The 18,034-nt window shown below is 41.5% G+C and overlaps 1 protein-coding gene and 1 pseudogene across 1 annotated transcript; one reads left to right on the top strand and one right to left on the bottom strand.

The window, feature by feature from the left end:
• Positions 1-433: 433 nt before the first annotated feature.
• Positions 434-12,243, bottom strand: Zfp42 (ZFP42 zinc finger protein). Its single transcript, XM_048441676.3, has 3 exons — positions 12,045-12,243; positions 10,927-11,007; positions 434-1,862 (listed from the first exon to the last, which is right to left on the bottom strand). Exon 3 carries the CDS (start codon positions 1,800-1,802, stop codon positions 825-827), a length of 978 nt encoding a protein of 325 aa, XP_048297633.3. The 5' UTR covers positions 1,803-1,862; positions 10,927-11,007; positions 12,045-12,243; the 3' UTR covers positions 434-824.
• LOC148118328 (vacuolar protein sorting-associated protein 29-like) lies at positions 3,594-4,354 on the top strand (annotated as a pseudogene).
• Positions 12,244-18,034: the final 5,791 nt, after the last annotated feature.

The raw sequence follows: 18,034 nt of genomic DNA, 5'->3' as shown, positions 1-18,034 counted from the left end.
TTTAACAGAACAGACTGGACTTTAACAGACTGGTGCACCAGTATTAAATTTTAGTAACTCTTTAATTTTGGAAACAGCTTCTCATTGTGTAGTTCTGGTCAAACTGATACTTGTCCTGTGAGCCAGGCTGACCTCAAACTCACTGAGACCTGCCTGCCTATACCTCCTGAGTACTGGGATTAAAGGTGTATACCACCACAACCCACTCTTTCGCTATATTTTAAAAAACAATTCCTCCTCTCCTCTAGAGGCATAATCCTCTATAGTTCTGACTGGTTTCCCGAGCACAAGGCTTACCAGGCTGGCCACGAACTCACAGATTTGCCTGCCTCTGCCTTCTGAGTGCAAGGATTAAAGGAATGTGCCACCATGACCAGCTGTTATCTTTTTTAATGTAGTTTTGACTTACTTTTCGAAAATTAAAATTAAAAAATTTAATTTAAAAACATATAAGTACTCATTCATTTATTTAGGGTTATCGCATCTACCATGAAGTACAATTTTAAAGGTAAAGCTAGGCAATTAGAAACTATATACTTAAAAATCAGTGATTTTCTACAAAGTAGGCAAAAATCATCACATTGAATAATGCAGCACATATATTATTAAAGATTATGCTTCTGAAGTAACTCCGACATTCACTTTTCTGTTGGAACTACACCATGAAATGACTGTCCTTAAAATGGTATAATGAAAAATAAAGAATAAAAGTTTGCTTTCTAGAGTTGTGAAACTCCTGACAAATATTCCACAATGGAGGCCTCCCCATTGACTGATTCTTCCATTAAGACTACCCAGCCTGAGGACAATCTCTGTCTTGGTCTTCAGCATTTCTTCCCTGCCTTTGCATGGGTTAGGATGTGAGTTTTCAGATTATTTGACTGAATAAAGCCTTTGGAGCAGCCGTCAAAGGGGCACACAAAGCGCTTCTCGCCAGTGTGGATGCGTATGTGGGTGCGCAGGTTGAAGTCCAGTGAGAAGCGCTTCCCGCACCCCTCGAAGGTGCACTGAAATGGCTTCTCTCCGTTATGCACCAGAAAGTGTCGCTTTAGTTTCGAGCTCTCGGCAAAAGCTTTCCCACACTCTGCACACACATGCTGGCGGGGACCGTGAACAAGCATGTGCTTCCTCAGGGCAGTTTTGTCTCTCAGCTTCTTCGTGCACCCTGTTTGAGGACACTCCAGCATCGATAAAATGTCACCAGATTCATCACCCTTTGGCTTCTCTTCAGTCGAGAGAAGCTCTGAGGCAAGCTGCTGAGGATCTGATAAATCAACTTTTGGTATTTTTTCAACAGGAAGCTTCCAGCTAGTCATGGACTTGGAACACCCGAGTTCTGAATTCGCTTCAACAATCTGTTGAGGCTGCTCTTGTTTGGTCTCCCTTTTCTCCTGTTTTGTTCCCTTAGTCACATATTCCAAAGAACTTTCTAGAAGGGAACTCGCTTCAAGAACCTGGCGAGAAAGGTCTTGTTCGGCTTTCTCTAGGTTTTCAAAAGATTTAAAAAGTAAATCCTCTTCCAAAATAGGTTCAGAAAACTCCCCTCTGATGATGCACTCTATGTAACCATCAGGGAAGTCATCTTCCTCAGTCTCGGGGTTTGTCTCACCATACATATCATCATCGTGGATGGTGTATGTTATGTGGAGAGGTTCCAGGCTTGTCTTCTGGACTTGGTCCACCTCCTCTTGTTTCGTGTTCACTCTGAGGGCTCGCCTACCCTGGCCTTTCTGGCCACTTGTCTTTGCCATTTTCTTCACTTCCGTGCTCATGTTGTCTTGGCCGCTTCCTTCGTGAAACATGAATGTTAATCACTTCCAGAGAGTGCTGATCCAGAAGAGTCACCCCCAGGAAACACCTGCCTTAGATAATAACCTAAAGTTAGAACATATTCCAATACTATAGCAACTGTGAGGAAATGACGTCACTAAATGGTGGATAGACAGTGGGATGATGGCTCAGCAGGAAGTTGCTGGCCACTCAAGAGTTTAATCCTGGGACCCAGGTAGTAGGATAGAACCAACTCCCACAGACTGTCATCTGACCTCCACAAGTGAGCCACACATTTGAGTGAAGACACGTGTGTGTGTGTGTGTGTGTGCGTGCGTGCACAAACACACAGAGACTCTCTAAATAAAATTACATATACCTTAAAAAATGGTTTACCACATGATCATCTCATTCGATGCTGAACAAGACTTTGACAAACTCCAACACTCCTTCATGATAAAGGTTGTAGAGATTAGGGATGCAGGGGACATACTTAAACATAAAAGACAATTTACAACAGGCCAATAATAGCCAACATCAAACTAAATGAAGAGAAACTCAAAACAATTTCACTAAAATCAGAAAGAGGACAAGGTTGCCCACTACATACCTCATCAATAATACTTGAATTTCTAGCTAGAACAAGACAATTGAAGGAGATCAAGGGAATACAAATTAGAAAGGAAGAAGTCAGAGCATTAGTATTTGCAGATAAGTATACATACGCAACCCCAAAAATTCTACCAGGGAACTCCTACAGCTGATAAACACCTTCAGCAAAGTAGCTGGATACATTAACAACAAATCAGTAGACCTACTACATACAAATGACAGATTGAAGGAAACCAGGGAAACAACACCCTTCATAATAGCCTCAAACTATAAAATACCTTGGGATATCTTTAAGTAAGCAAGTAAAACACTTGTATGACAAATACTTCAAGTCTTTGAAGAAAGAAACTGTAGAAGGTATCAGAAGATGAAAAAAAAAATCACCCATGCTCATGGATTGGTACAATTAACATAGTAAAAATGGTCATCCTACTAATGGCAAACTACAGATTCAATGCAATTCCCAATAAAATTCCAATACAATTCTTCACAGAAATTAAAAGGATAACACTCAATTTCATATGAAAAAGAGGAAACCCAGGATAGCTAAAACAATATTGAGCAATAATAAAGAACTTCGGGAGATATCACCATCCCAGATTTCAAGCTCTACTACAGACCTATAGTAATAAAAACCGTATGGTATTGTCATAGAAAGACAGGTGGATTGATGGAATAAAATTGATGACCCACACACCTATGCATACCCGAGTTTTGATAAAGAAGCCAGAAATATACACCAAAAAAAGCATCTTCAAGATGGTACTGATCTAAATGGATGTCTGCATGTAGAAGAAATACAAATAGATCCATGTATCACCATGTGCAAGACTCACAAGGTCCAAGTGGATCAAAGATCTCAACATAAAACCAGATCACTGAACCTGGTAGGACAAAGTGGGGAGTAGCATTGAATGCATTCACACAGGAGACAACTTCTAAACAGAGAACATCGATAGCACAGGTATTAAGATCGACAATCAATAAATGGGACCTCAGGAAACTTTTATGTAAGGCAAAAAGGACACCATCAATAGGACAAAATGAAAGCCTACAGAAGGGGAAAAGATTTTCACCAATTCTACATCCTATAGAAGGCTAACATCCAAAATATTTAAAGAACTCAAGAAACTAGACAGCAATAAACTAAACAAATTTAAAAATGCAGTATAGTTACCAAGGAACCCAAGGAAGAGGGCATCAGTGTTCATGGTGACTGAATGAAGCCTGGTGACAGGATGGCTGGGCACAGATTGGTATTGGTGTTAGGAGATCTGCACATTCCACAACAGTGCAACAGCCTGCTGGCTAAATTAAAAACTCCTGGTGCCAGTAAAATTCCAGCACATTCTCTGCACTGGGAACCTTTGCACCAAGGAGAGCTATGACTATCTCAAGACTTTGGTTGGCTACATCCACATTGTAAGAGGAGACTTCAATGAGAATCTGAATTCCCCAGAATAGAAGGTTGGGACTGAGGGGCAGTTCAAGATCTGTCTGATCCATGGACACCAATTTATTCCATGGGGAGACATGGCTAGCTTGGCCCTGCTGCAGAGGCAGTTTGATGTGGACATTTGTTTTTTTTTTGTTTTGTTTTGTTTTGTTTTGTTTTTGTTTTTTCAAGACAGGGTTTCTGTGCAGCTTTGGAGCCACTCCTGGAACTAGATCTTGTAGACCAGGCTAGTTTCAAACTTATAGAGATCCGCCTGCGTCTGCCTCCCGAGTGCTGGGATTAAAGGCATGTGCCGCCACCACCACCCTGCGATGTGGACATTCTTATCTCAGGACACACACACACACACACACAAATTGGAAGCATTTGAGCATGAAAATAAATTCTGCATTAACCCAGGTTCCGCCACTGGGGCTATGTCTTGAAAACAAATATTATTCCATCATTTGTCCTGATGGATATCCAAGCTTCTACAGTGGTCACTTAGGTCTATCAGCTTATTTTTATTGGAGATGACATGAAAGTAGAGCAAACTGAATACAAAAAAATCTTAAAGCTAGGCTTGTCTTGATCATTTTCTGTTTTTTTCCCATTTCCTGGTTGAAAGGAATTAAGCACTTACGAGGCACACAGTTGTGTCACTTTTATATTTTGCACTAAAAGGTATCCTGTTTAATACCAGTTGCTAAGCTTCTTGTAAACTCTAGAATACTCTTAGCTTGCAATATATGGTTTCTATGAAAAGAAGTCCACCATACAGTACAGGGCCATTAAGAAAAATTTATCCTTGTAAATACCTTCCTCGTTGGTATTTGCACTTTAATTACAAAACCAGTGAAGAGAAAGAATACAGAATTTCTGTATGCTTTTTGTTCTCTAGTAATAAATGTTTACCTTCAATTAAAAAAAAAAACATGGTACTGATCTAAACAGAGGAATTCAAAATAGAGGAATCTCAAATTGTCTGAGAAACACATTACAACATTAAAGAAATGTTGAATATCTTAAGCCATCAGGGAAATACAAATCCAAAAGATTGAGATTCCTTCCATCTTACTGCTGTCAGAGGTTAAAGTCAGCTGGGCAATGGTGGCACACGCCTTTAAAATCCCAGTACTCAGGAGGCAGAGACAGGCAGTTTTCTGTGAGTTTGAGGTCATCTTGGTCTACAGAGTGAGTTCCTGGACAGAATTCCAAGATACAGAGAAACCCTGTCTTGAAAAACAAAAAACAAAAGAGAATAGCTAAGATCAGAAACACAAGGGACAGAAAACTGGGAATGGATCTACCTCGAGACCCATACAACTCTTGGACATATACCCAAGATGTTCTATTCTATCTACAACAAAGACACTTGCTCAAATATGTTCATAGCAGTTTTATTCATAACAGTCAGAAACTGGAAACAACCCAGATATCCCTCAACCTAAGAATAAATAAAGAGAACTCAATGGAGTACTACTCAGCTGTTAAAAAAAAATGATGATATTGCCTTTCATACCAAGACAGGAGAGCAGAGAGGCAGAGGCAGGAGTGAGGGGGGCGGGGGAATCTCTGTGAGTTCAAGGTCAGCCTGGTCTACAAGAGCTAGTTCCAGGACAGCCAGGGCCGTGACATAGAGAAACCCTGTCTCGAAAAAAACAAAAAACCCAACTAACCAAAAAAAGACACCATGAACTTCAGGCATATGGATGGAACTAGAAAAAAAATCATCCTGAGTGAGGTAGCCCAGACCCAGAAAGACAAAAACGGTATTAACTGTAAAGTCAATGCTAATTACGCTACAACCCACAGATGCAGAGGGTAAGTAACAAGGAAGACTCAAGTGGGAGGTGGATGCATGGATCTCCCTGGGTGGGAAGGGGAAAGAGAATAGATTGTTGGTGGAGTGGGGGATGGATGGGGATGGGAACAGGACAGATCAGATGGAGGAAGAAGGGATGGAAGGAGAGTGTACTGGAATTGGGGTCGTTCTGGGGTTGGTGCAGAAATCTAGTGCAGTTGAAACTCCTTGGAATCTATGAAGGTGACCCTACCAAAGACTCCTAGTATTGGGGGAAATATGAAGCCTGAACTGGCCATACTCTGTAACTGGGCAAGGCTTCCAGTGGTGGGGAAGGACACCAACTCAGTCACAAAACCTTCGACCCGTCCTGTAGGATATGCTAGGGAAATGATGGCTCAGAACATGTGGGAGTGGCCAATCATCATGCATGACACCGCCTGGATGATCAAGAACGGGAAGTTGGGAAGCCCAGAGGATATAGGGCAGAAACAAATATGACTGGCAAAAAGCTGAACAGGGGTCAGAAGGATTGTAGGAACCAGCGAGGTCACAGACACAAAGAGAACATGGCCCACAGAATCAACTAAATAGAGTTCATAAGGTTCAGAGACTCAATTGGCAATCAGGGAGCTTGTATGAGTCTGTGCATTATGTCCTCTACATTTATGCTATAGTTGTTAGCATGGTGTATTTGTGGGACTCATAACAGTGGGGATAAGAAGGCAGAGGCAGGTGGATCTCTGTGAGTTCAAGGCCAGCCTGGGCAACAAGAATTAGTTCCAGAACAGGCTCCAAAGCTACAGAAAAACCCTGTCTTGAAAAACAAATCAGAAAAATGTCATTTGCCAAGTGGTGGTGGCGCGCGCCTTTAACCCCAGCACTCGGGAAGCAGAGGCAGGCAGATCTGTGAGTTCGAGGCCAGCCTGGTCTACAGAATGAGTTCCAGGACAGGCTCCAAAGCTAGATAAACCTTGTCTCTGTAAAAAAAAAAAAAAAAAAAAAAAAAAAAAAAAAAAAAAAAAAAAAAAAAAAAAAAAAAAAAACCAAACAAAAACAACAACAAAAAACAGTGAGGGTAAGGGTGTCTCTGATTCTTTTGTCTGCTCTTGAGACCTGTTTCCTCCTACTGGGTTGCCTTGTCCAGTCTTGATATAAGGGTTTGAATCTTGTTATGCCATGTTTGCCTGATATTCCTGAGAGCCCTGCTCTTTTCTGAAGGGAAAGGGAAGAACAGGAGGTCTGGGGGAGGGTGGAGGTGTGGGTGGGCAATGAGACTGGGAGGAGTGGAGGGAGAAACTGGGGTATGGATGCACTACATGAGAAAAGAATAAGTAAAAAGAGGAAAAAAGGTTTACAACCCACTTTGCAAAAACCCTTAATTTACACTAACATCTTAGACTAAAAGAAACTAAATTGTAACTCTGAACACACCAGCATGTCTGGAACTCTCCAGTGGGCTACGTGACCTCACGCTAGTACTGACTGCACACTCAGTATAGTGCCGCCCCTATTCTAGACTAAGCATTCCTCAGGATACATCAGTAAATAAACATACAAAAAAAATGCCTTAATAGCACAGAATCTTCATAAGCATATAAAATAACAAACGTGGACTGGGGATGTGGCTCAGCTGGAAGACCGCTCACCTAGAGTGCACAAAGCCCTGGTATAATCCCCAGCAGAGCAGCAAAGGACTGTGATGTGACAGTAAGACTTGGAACCCCAGCTCTGTGGGAGGGAGAGGCAGGGAGTCATCCTCAACTATAGAGTTAAAGAGTCTACCGGGACTCCATGAAACCTTACCTCAAAATAAATAAAATAAAAAATAAAGTAAGCAACACATGCCAAATACTATTAAGTTGCAAACTCTGGTATGAAATACTAATAAAGGCCTTCGCAGAAAGTTTAAGTTTGCAGTTTTAAAGAGTAGAAAATCCTACTGTTTGGTCAGTTGCAGTGATAAAAAGACTTGGAGGCAATGAAGTGAGACAGTCCTGCTTTATTTCATGCACAGGAGCGGTGAATGGGAAATGTAATGATGCTTGGAAGGCACATGGCACAGTCCACAGCATACAGTAAATGCTGGGCATACGTGTGAGTTCGTGCTATTTTTTTCTTGCTTTTCATTCTATCCTGGGTCCTACTGCTTTAAGTGGGGTAGGAACAGTAGCTATTTTTATTGTTTTGTACAGAGTCAGCTATAGGCTTGAGCAGGCCCCGCATGTCTGTTAAACTATTCACCCTTCTTCAAATGAGAAGCAGAGAGTAAAAGAAATGAGGATGTTGTCACAATAAAATAAGGAGGAGCAAAATTTCACTCCTGGACAGGATATGCTGGCCTATTTTCTGGAAGATTCTCCAAGATCCAGAAAGTAAAACACAAAATTGATGGAATCCCAGTGAATTTAAGGCATAAGAAAGTCACAGGGCAAAATTTGGCTCTCGAATCTAAAATGGCTGAAAGACACTTAAGGAAATGTTCAACGTCCTTAGTCATCAGGGAAATGCAAAACAACTCTGAGGATCCATCTTATACCTATAAGAATGGCCAAGATCAAAAACACTGATGACAACTTATGCTGGAGAGGTTGTGGGGAAAAGGGAACACTCCTCCATTGCTGGAGGGAATGTAAGCAGGTACAACCCTTTTGGATGTCAGTGTGGTGATTTCTCAGCAAATTAGGAAACAACCTTCCTCAAGACCCAGTAATACCACTTTTGGGTATATATCCAAGGGATGCTCAATTGTGCCAAAAGGACATGTGCTCAACTACGTTCATAGCATCACTGTTTGTCATAGTCAGAACCTGGAAACAACTTAAATGCCCCTCGATCGAAGAATGGATAAGCAAAATGTGGTACATTTACACAATGAAGTACTTACTACACAGCAGAAAAAGATAATGACATCTTGAATTTTGCAGGAAAATGGATTAAGCTAGAAAACATTATTTTGAGTGAGGTAACCCAGACACAGAAAGACAATCACATGTACTCACTCATAGGTATTTTTTAAACAAAGACAGTTATCACATGTACTCACTCATAGGTGGTTTTTAAACATAAAGCAAAGAAAGCCATCCTACAAACCACAATCCCAGAGAACTTAAGACAACAATGTGAACACTAAGAGAGACTTACATATAGATATAATCTACATGGGAAGTAGAAAGTAGAAAAAGACAAGATTGGACTCCTGAGTAAATTGGGAGCATGGGGACCTTGGGGGAGGGTTGAAGGAGGGAGGGGAGAGGCAGGGAGGGGAGCAGAGAAAAATGTAGAGCTCAATAAATATCATGGAAAAAAACTGGCTCTCTATTTTCCCATTATTTAAAAAAACAAACCAAACGACCAAGAACAACAAAGTCAAATCTAAAAAGCAAGACCATTTAAAGTAGCAACATAAATACACTGTTGTTTTTCTACCTGCCTTTTGCTTAATGTTCAAATCATGTGCCCAACAGAAGGGGTCTTTATTGTTCTATTGTTCTGATATCTTGCTGTAGGAACAGAAAGTAAACGCTCTGCAAACCAGGGCCAATGCGAAAGCTGCGGGATTTAAAAACTACTTCGAAATGGCCATCTCAACAGAGATGAATACAAAAAAATGAATACAGCAAACAAAAACAAAGCACATTTCAACTGCTAGGGACAAGAGCACCCCCCCCCCCACACACACCTATTCTTTATGTCATTTAAACTGATGACATAATTGAGACAGGCCATATTCAAGAAGAGTTAACGAGCAAAATCATGTCATGATCATGTCTAGGCTCAACTAAAATAACTGGAACTTGGTTTGATTCTCTGTTCTCCAAACTCCTCTCTTGCCACTTGTATTTCTCTTACTTCTCCTTTGCTTAAAGAGTTTACCAATAGGGAGTTTAGTCAGAAAATGCTATTAATTCTTGCATGGTTAAACCCATCAGGGGTCAGGCCAATAAATCACATGGTAAGGTCAAAACGCCCAACAATATATTTGAAAATATGAAGTAACGCGTGCAGGGAGAAAAGGCTAACAACCTTCCCAAGTACATGCTGGTGAGGTCTAGAAGTATTCCTAAACTGCCAACTAGGAACTGGGGCTAAAATATTCACACTGATCCTGTTGAGGTTATCCTCCAAACAGAATCAGTCATTCTCAAATATAAATTTTGCTAATAAAACCTCATGCCAACAGTCCTCGGCTATAAGCGTCTAAAAAGCTACAGGAGTCTAAAAAAAAACCAACAAAAATAAACTCAATAATAGAATTCGCCAGCAAGAAGGCTCTATAGAAGTTACTTGCGGGTTGGAGAGATGGCTCAGTGGTTAAGAGCACTGCCTGCTCTTTCAAAGGTCCTGAGTTCAATTCCCAGCAACCACATGGGGCTCACAACCATCTGTAATGAGGTCTAGTGCCCTCTTCTAGCCTGCAGACATACACAGAATATTGTATACATAAATAATAAATATTTTTTTTAAAAAAAGAAAGAAGTCACTTGCTGCCAGTGACAAATGTGGGACTCCGACTTCCACTTGCACTGGACCACACATAAGCACCCGAGCATGCAAGCGCGCCCTCACATACTAAATACAAGATATAAAATTAAAAGAAGAGAAACTTCAAAGATAAAAACTGAAAATGCTGTTTTGTAGCTTAGATGTCCTAGAGCAGCTATTCCTGTTGAATACCCAAAGCTCTGACAACAAGCACATTCCCAGGACTTGTACACAAACAAGAACTGGATTCGATCTCCATAACCTGTCTAGTGTAGGGATGCATGGCAGACACCAGAACCCATCGTCACACATGTTCTGAGAGGTGGCTGGCATTTCTGTTAGGCTGACCAAAAGGGGCAAAGTCAAAGTCAGAAGGCAGACAGCCACCTTTCCCACATAACACCTTTTTTTCTAAGACAGGGTTGTTTTTTTTTTTTTTTTCAGGTTAGCCTCAAACTTGCTTTGTAGCCAAGGTCAATCAAGAACTCACAAACTCCCAATCTTCTTGGGTGCTGGGGTCACAGGTTGTTTTAATTATTCTAATTTTAATTAGTCAACCATAATAAACTCTCCCTAGAATTAGAATAAGGCACCCCACGAGTGCACTGCATCTTCTCTCACTTAACACACCAAGGAATGTTTTCTGGCATTGTTAGTGTGCAGGAATATACCCACCTACATTTCAGATCTCTGGTTAAACACTGCTTCCTTGGAGCTTCCCTTAGGTGCACTTAGATCCCAAGCTAAATGTTCCCCAGCTTCTTACGGAACACATAAGAACACAATTCTTGGTATTGTCTGGAAAATAGGTTCCTCTTACCTGCTGGCTGGACTGTACATTCACACTACCGAGCGCAAAAGTCTGTCTTCTTTGCCAAATACCAGAGCTTAGTCCATTTCCCTATGAAAATAAGTTTATGAATATCATTATTTATACTCCTCGTGAAGCCTGAATCAGAAATCTTGAAAATATTAATTCAGTAAGCATTTATTCACAACTTTAGACATTTAAAATGAAATTTTTTCAATAGTTGCTTGCAAATGCTATTTAGATAGAATATTTCCTAGCAGATCAAAGTCAAAGAGATTTTATGAATATATCACCATCTAAATACAGCATTTACTTTTCTTCATTAGGTTATTTATCAGATATTTTGAGCATTACACTATCCCCCACCCAATATGCAATCTTGAGAGAAGGGCAAATTAAGTTAAGATGGTGATTTTTGGTTGTTTGTTTGTTTTTGGTTTTTTTTTTGTTTTTCGAGACAGGGTTTCTCTGTAGCTTTGGAGAATGTCCTGGAACTAGCTCTTGTAGACCACACCACGAACTCAGTTCGCCTGCCTCCTCCGCCTCCCGAGTGCTGGGATTAAAGGCGTGCGCCACCACCGCCCAGCTAAGGTGGTGATTTTTTAAGCTCTCACTATGTTGTGGAGACTGGCTTGAACCCACCACCTCCTGCCCGTACTTTCCATGTTCTGAAATTACAGACATGTGCCACCAAGCGTGGCCCAATAGCTTCTAATTAGTCACAGTAACCATACATTGTTCTAGCAGCTCAATAAAAAGAATGAAAAAGACCCAAAGTTCACAGTTAACACGGAGACAAAAGCTTTCATAATGTGGGGAACACAGATACTAAACAGTAAACTAACAAAAATAGTTCCTGATAGAGAAAAATACTCGGAGAAATATTCGTATGAGAGACGGCATACAGAAGGGAATCCACCTTTGTCAGGACCATCTAGAAAAGCTTCCAAAATGCCAGTCCCCTGGGGGAGAGGTGAGATTCAATTTCCCAAAATGCCCGCTTTAGCAAGCCATGTGCACTTCACTGTAAAAGGGATTTGATGTGGAACGTCAGGAAATAAAGTAATCCCGAATAAAGGTAAGTACGGAAGGAAGCCATGTTGACTACAGGGGGGAGCCATATTTACCACAGACGCCGTAATTCTTTGTTCTCCCCCGTTCGGTTTTTTTGAGACCGAGTTTCTCTGTGTAGCCTTGGATGTCCTGGAATTTGCTCCGTAAACCAAGCTGGCCTCCAACTCACAGAGATCCTCCGGCCTCTGCCTCCTGGTTGCTGGGAATAAAAGCATGCGCCACCATCACTGGCATAAGGCCGCAATTCCTATAAAAGAGGGACAGGAAGAGGCGGGCAGAGTCCAGGCGCAAAGGAAGCTGGGAATTCTACGGAAAGTCATTTGCGTTGCATTTCAACAGCGAAGGAAACCACTACAGGCTTGCAAAGGAGCAGCAGGCTCTAGTTTAAGTTAAAGGGTTATCATGGATCTTCTATAGAGAAACAAGAGTGAAAAGAGAACTCCGGTAATTTGAGAACCAAGACCTGAAACGCACAAAGGGTGGGAAACCAGAAAAACATTCTTTCCAGTTTGCTGTTGGATTGGAAAACGAGGTGAGGAATTTGAAAAACGAGCTAAGGAAAACAATAAAACAAGCGGTCTTTTTTGTTCTCCTAGAATAATCTAGCAGAATTTACAGAGGTAAGCAGAGACAGAAATGTAGGTGTCCTGTTGCCACAATATACATTTTTGCTTGTTTTTCGAGACCAGTTTCTCTGTAGCTTTGGAACCTGGTTTAGAACTAGCTTTTGTAGATCAGGCTGGCCTTGAACAAGAGTTTCGCCTGCCTCTGCCTCCCGAGTGCTAAGATTAAAGGCGTGTGCCACCACCGCCCGGCTAAATATTTTAATATAAAATAGTTCTACCGGGCTGGAGAGGTGGCTCGGTGGTTAAGAGCTTTGCCTGCTCTTCCAAAGGTCCTGAGTTCAATTTCCAGCAACCACATGTGTTCACAACCATCTGTAATGAGATCTGGTGCCCTCTTCTGGCCTGCAGGGTACATACATGCAGGCAGAACACTGAATACATAATAAATAAATCTTTAAGAAAAAAAATAAAATAGTTCTAGCTCAATAATTCGATGAAATAAAGGTCATGAAATTTGAAACAAAATTTAAAACACAACTTCGAGGAGATTCCAATCAGAATGTCGCTTTCTTAATGTTTATCAACTTTGCTCCTCAATCTGTGTTTGAAAAATTGGTGGCCAATGGCTCAAGGTAGTGGGAGATTGATGCAATCTGAAAGCTAGCAGAATTTTAGATGTCAAGCCTAGTTTATCACCAAGTTGCAAAAGTCGAAACTCTGCTGAATTTAGGTTTTCAAACCCTTCTCTCTTCCCTCTCCTTGTAGCAGAAAAACAGACAAAGCCCAGCGGTTTCATGAAGCAAGACTTACCTAATCCTCCAGCGATGCGCTCTGATACCTCCTACTCCGGTTCCTTTCTGAAATCCCAAGAAAGCTGAAACTGTCACTAGTACCCGGAGCAGCAGTGGAAATCTCCCCAGCCTCGAGCTCGGTTTTTCGGACCCCTCCGGGGTTTCTGACAGACGCGCTCTATTCCAGCCACATTTATCCTGCCCCTTACTCCGCCTTCCGCAGGCTGAGTTCCCAAGGCTAAGCGCTCCAGGTGGAAGGGGGCGTGCCGGGGCCGTGGCCCTGGGCCCAGGTGAACCACCCTGAGCCCGTCCGGGTCCCAGCTTAGGGTGGGGTCAGCATAGGAGAACCGGCAGAGGCTGCCCCAGCGCCGGACAAACTAACGCCTTTTTGGAATCTCTTGCCTTAAGACAGTAAATTCTCAGAACCTGTCCACGACCTTATGACACACGTGTAACCAAATTTACGCTCTTATTACCTGATGGAAAGAAATTCAAGGAGATAATACTGTTTCTGCCTCCTAAACACACATCCAAAACTTCCTTTGCTCTTTAGTCTCATCTGCACTCTGGATCCCGACCTCCTCTGATCGCCACTATTTAGCCACGTTAATTTTTTTTTTTAAGCTCTTAATGTGAATGTTGGAAACCCCACAAAGCAACACGACTCATGTTGAGAGCGTGGATCAACCGGCGTTCACCACTGACTACTGTCTAGTAAAATTTACTAGTTCGTATAAATACACCGGCACCATTAAAACAAAAGCCAAATCAATATTTAAGAACCTCTTACATTTAATTGAGCCTGAAGCTTTTCTGTAATTTACTTGTCAGGGCGGAGTCAATCATTTATTTTAGTTTGTTTGCTTCTTTGTGAATAAAATTTAATTGTGAAATTGAAAAGGACAAACTTTCCACTGGTGAAATAAGACTCTTCTCTGTGAAGGTTTTTCCACTAAGTGCCCCTCATCCATCTGAATGGAAGTTGAATAAACCTGCCTTGCCAGCTTCCTTCTCCCAGGAGCAAGCCCTCTGAGATGAATTTCTGGTAGAAGGGAGAATAAAGAACTGTTTTCCTCCTGGTTTCTTACCTAATTGTGGCTTTTTTAGAAAGTACATTGGCAAATTCTCAGACCACGTTTGCATCTACCGCTGTGTGTGTGTGTGCATGTGTGTGTGTGTGTGTGTGTGTGTGTGTGTTCACGCACGCAGGCGCGTGATAAAAATGTTAGTAGTTGAAGCCAGCCTTGGTTACACAGGGAGGTCCTGTTTCAATTTTCTCCGCGCTTGGGTTTTTAGGTTTCCAGAAGAAACCAGAAAGCTTTTCTTTGACCTAATCATTCAGAGACAGAGCCACACCCTTTTGTTATCAAGTCCTTCAACTGTGAGACACCTGTGAACTATGCACATCTTCCCTTTGCAGGATTTTGTTGGCCCTCTAGTTTGTATCAGGGTGACGCTGTGGCTAGGGAGGGACTCACAGAAAGAGAGCACCTGACAGTCTGCTATTCCAGTCCATACTCCACCACACACAGCCATTATTTTGTTGTTGTTGCTTTTTTGTTTTTCAAGACAGGGTTTCTCTGTGTAGCTTTGGAGCCTGTCCTGGAACTTGTTCTGTAGACCAGGCTGGCCTCGAACTCACAGAGATCTCTCTGCCTCTGTGCACCACGTGCGCCACTGCTGCCTGACCAACAGCCATTATTTTTGATCCCAGTACAATTTAGCTTTTTTACCCAGGTCCCTCCCCACACCCCAAAGTAACACTGAATGAAGAATCTCACCTGGTTTCACATCTTTGTTTAAGGGAACTTTGGTTTCTCCAAAATGAGTTAGGTAAGTAATTAAACCACACAAAAAAAGCAGGCTGTCTTTTGAAGTTTTACCCGCAAGGGAGAAGTGTATTAAATAAGAATTTTTCCAGGTTTGATGGGTGGTGCTTGTAAACCCAGTATTTGTGTGGCTGAAACTGTAGGGATGATTTTGAATTGAGAAAAAGCATGGCGAGTTCCAGGTTACCCTGGGTTATAGAATGAGACCTTGCTACAAGCAAATAAACAAATAGCAACAACAAGACACAATAATATTCAGATTGATGAAATTTTATCCATTTTAATTCTTTTAACAATAATATCCTGGTCATTAAAATATATATTCTTGGGGCTGCTGAGATGGCTCAGCAGTTAAAGATAATTGTTGCTCTTCTAGAAGACCCAAATTTGATTCCCAGAACCCTGATGCTGCTCAAAATGATCTGTAACTCTAGATCCAGTGGACTGAATGATGCTTTCTGGATCTCCCCCTCCCACAACCAGGCACATAAGTGGTGCACAGACATACATGCAGGCAAATCATTTATATACATAAAATAAAATTTAAAAATTCTGACAATTAGTAAGCAATATTTGTATTTAAAGTTTACAAAGCAAAATACGAACCATAGACATAATTTAGGCTACACAAATTTGAGTTTCTCACCTACGCATGTCCTTGTCCAGGCCCTGGGGATAAGGTTCCTGGCATTCGGTGACCAAACCTGCAGGGCCAGAATTAGGAATAGACTAGTAACTTGCTAGCCTTTGAGCAATTTAAGGGCCTCAAGAAGAATTCATCAACCATCATTAACAATATTTAATATTGCTTTTTTTAAGAGTTGCAATTGGAATACGGAAATCCCTAATGAAACATTCAAATAATAGGTGAAGGCAAAGTCAGAGGCTATGAGCCAGTCATCATGGCAAGGAAGTGTGGAAATGCACCTTTAAAATATGCTGGGTGACTGGGCAGGGATGGCGCATGTCTTTAATCCCAGCCCAGGCAGAGGCAGGCAGAGATCTCTGTGAGTCAAGGCCAGCCTCTTCTGCAAAGAAGTGAATTCTGGGACAGCTAGGACTGTTACAGAGAGAAACCTTGTCTCCAACAAACAAGCAAAAATGATTAGCACAGTGAACAGAGGTGTCTGGTGTTCTAAGAACCCAAAGCAGGAGATTTCGTAAGTTTGGGGAAGTTTCTTAGGAGCTGCTGTGAAATGAAGGAAGAAGGAGTTTAGAAGCCAGAATCTCCCTGATGGTAGACCAAAACCCGTAGTTAAACAAGGGTGAGAGCAGAAATAGGGAATGTGGAGAAGGGGTTCAGCCTGAGAGTCGGAGCCGTCGTGGTACTTCCTTCTCCATCCCAATGGCGGTGGGAATAGGATGCGAAGAAAGATTTGGGATAACTGGATACAGTGGCCTCTGCCTGCAATTCCTGTGTGTGGGAGGTAGCAGCAGGAAGAGTATAAAGTCAATGTTCAGTCTCATCCCATAGAATGAGCTTGAGGTTTCGCCTCAGAAAAGTAACAGCACAAATAGGAAAAGAATGTGGGGAGGGCAGTGAGATCATAAATAACAACAACATATAATGGCACATATTGTGTGGAAATGATGCAGTGGAATACCACTTTGTATACTAACTTAGAAAAGAAGATATACATTATCTACAAATACGAATCAACCTTAAAATTCCAAAATATTTATCGATAATGCTTAGTTTCTCTCTTTTCAAAGCACTCTCATTAGAATTTCCTCTACATTTTGAAATGATGATCCTGACCCACCAAAACCTCATGTCTAGAGACTCTGTCTAGACTAAAATCAGAACCCTAGTTTTATGAATACAGTCTGATGCCTTGTGGTGGTCTTATGTACCACTTTACGTTACTTTCCGATCTTTCACAAACCTCCTTGAATTTTTCCTTAAAAGTCTGTTTTATTGTTGGCAGTTATTTATCACACCCTTTCCAAACTTATTTGATCTTCATGGCAACCTTATGAACCCTTATTACTACTTGATGGATGAGAAAATAGAAAGTCATTAATGATGAATGCTTATTTAAAGCCGCAGAAACATTAAGGTGTCAGGCCAGATTCTGGATCCCAAGGCTTGCTGTCTTGACACAAACTTTAAATGTGGAGCTAATTTTTCCACGTTCAGTCAACTGTTTAAAGAGCTTGCTAGATGCAGTTTCGATTTCCGTGAAAGGGATCGAGAAATCTTCCAGCTAATAATTTATGTTTCTCCTGGGAATTCGATATCTTAAAGCATAATTTCTAAGAGTGTCGCGAGGAACATTTACCTCTAGGCTTCACTCCTCTACTTTTTAAAATCTAAATGGAAAATGTTTGGTATTTCATGTTGAGACAAATGAAACCTCTCTTTACATTGTCATAGCTTTTCAAAAAATGTTAATGCTCTTTAGATGAAAGCTATAAGCGTAAGCATTATTATATTTCATTTTCTCCTCCTGGAGAATTCAGCAATGGCCTAAGTACAGCGGCTAGAGGTTCCTTTTTAGATGTCAGATCCTCTAACGATGATTTGTTAATGTTATCTTTTTTTGGTAGTTTCATGCAGTAGCTCTTATGAACTCTTAATATGTCTAAATGTTTGTGCCCTTCCAATGTTTAGGTATTGAAATATAAACATCTGGAGCTGGAGAGGTGGCTCAGTAGTCAAGCTCTTGCGGCTCTTCCAGAAAGTCAGAGTACAGTTGCGAGCGACCACTTTGGACAGCAAGAGATCCGACACCCTCTTCTGGCCCCAGGGGCATCTACACATTCCACACATAAGTGGTACGCATCCCCCCGCCCCCCCCCCCACACACAAATAAGTAAAAATAAAGACAGATCAGAGAGAGAAATTCAATCCTTC

Source organism: Myodes glareolus, chromosome 23 (assembly GCF_982192425.1).
Source record: "Myodes glareolus chromosome 23, mMyoGla1.1, whole genome shotgun sequence".
Classification (NCBI taxonomy): Eukaryota; Metazoa; Chordata; class Mammalia; order Rodentia; family Cricetidae; genus Myodes; species Myodes glareolus.
The sequence above is the reverse complement of the archived record's forward strand: the minus strand, read 5'-3'. Positions and strand labels throughout refer to the sequence as shown.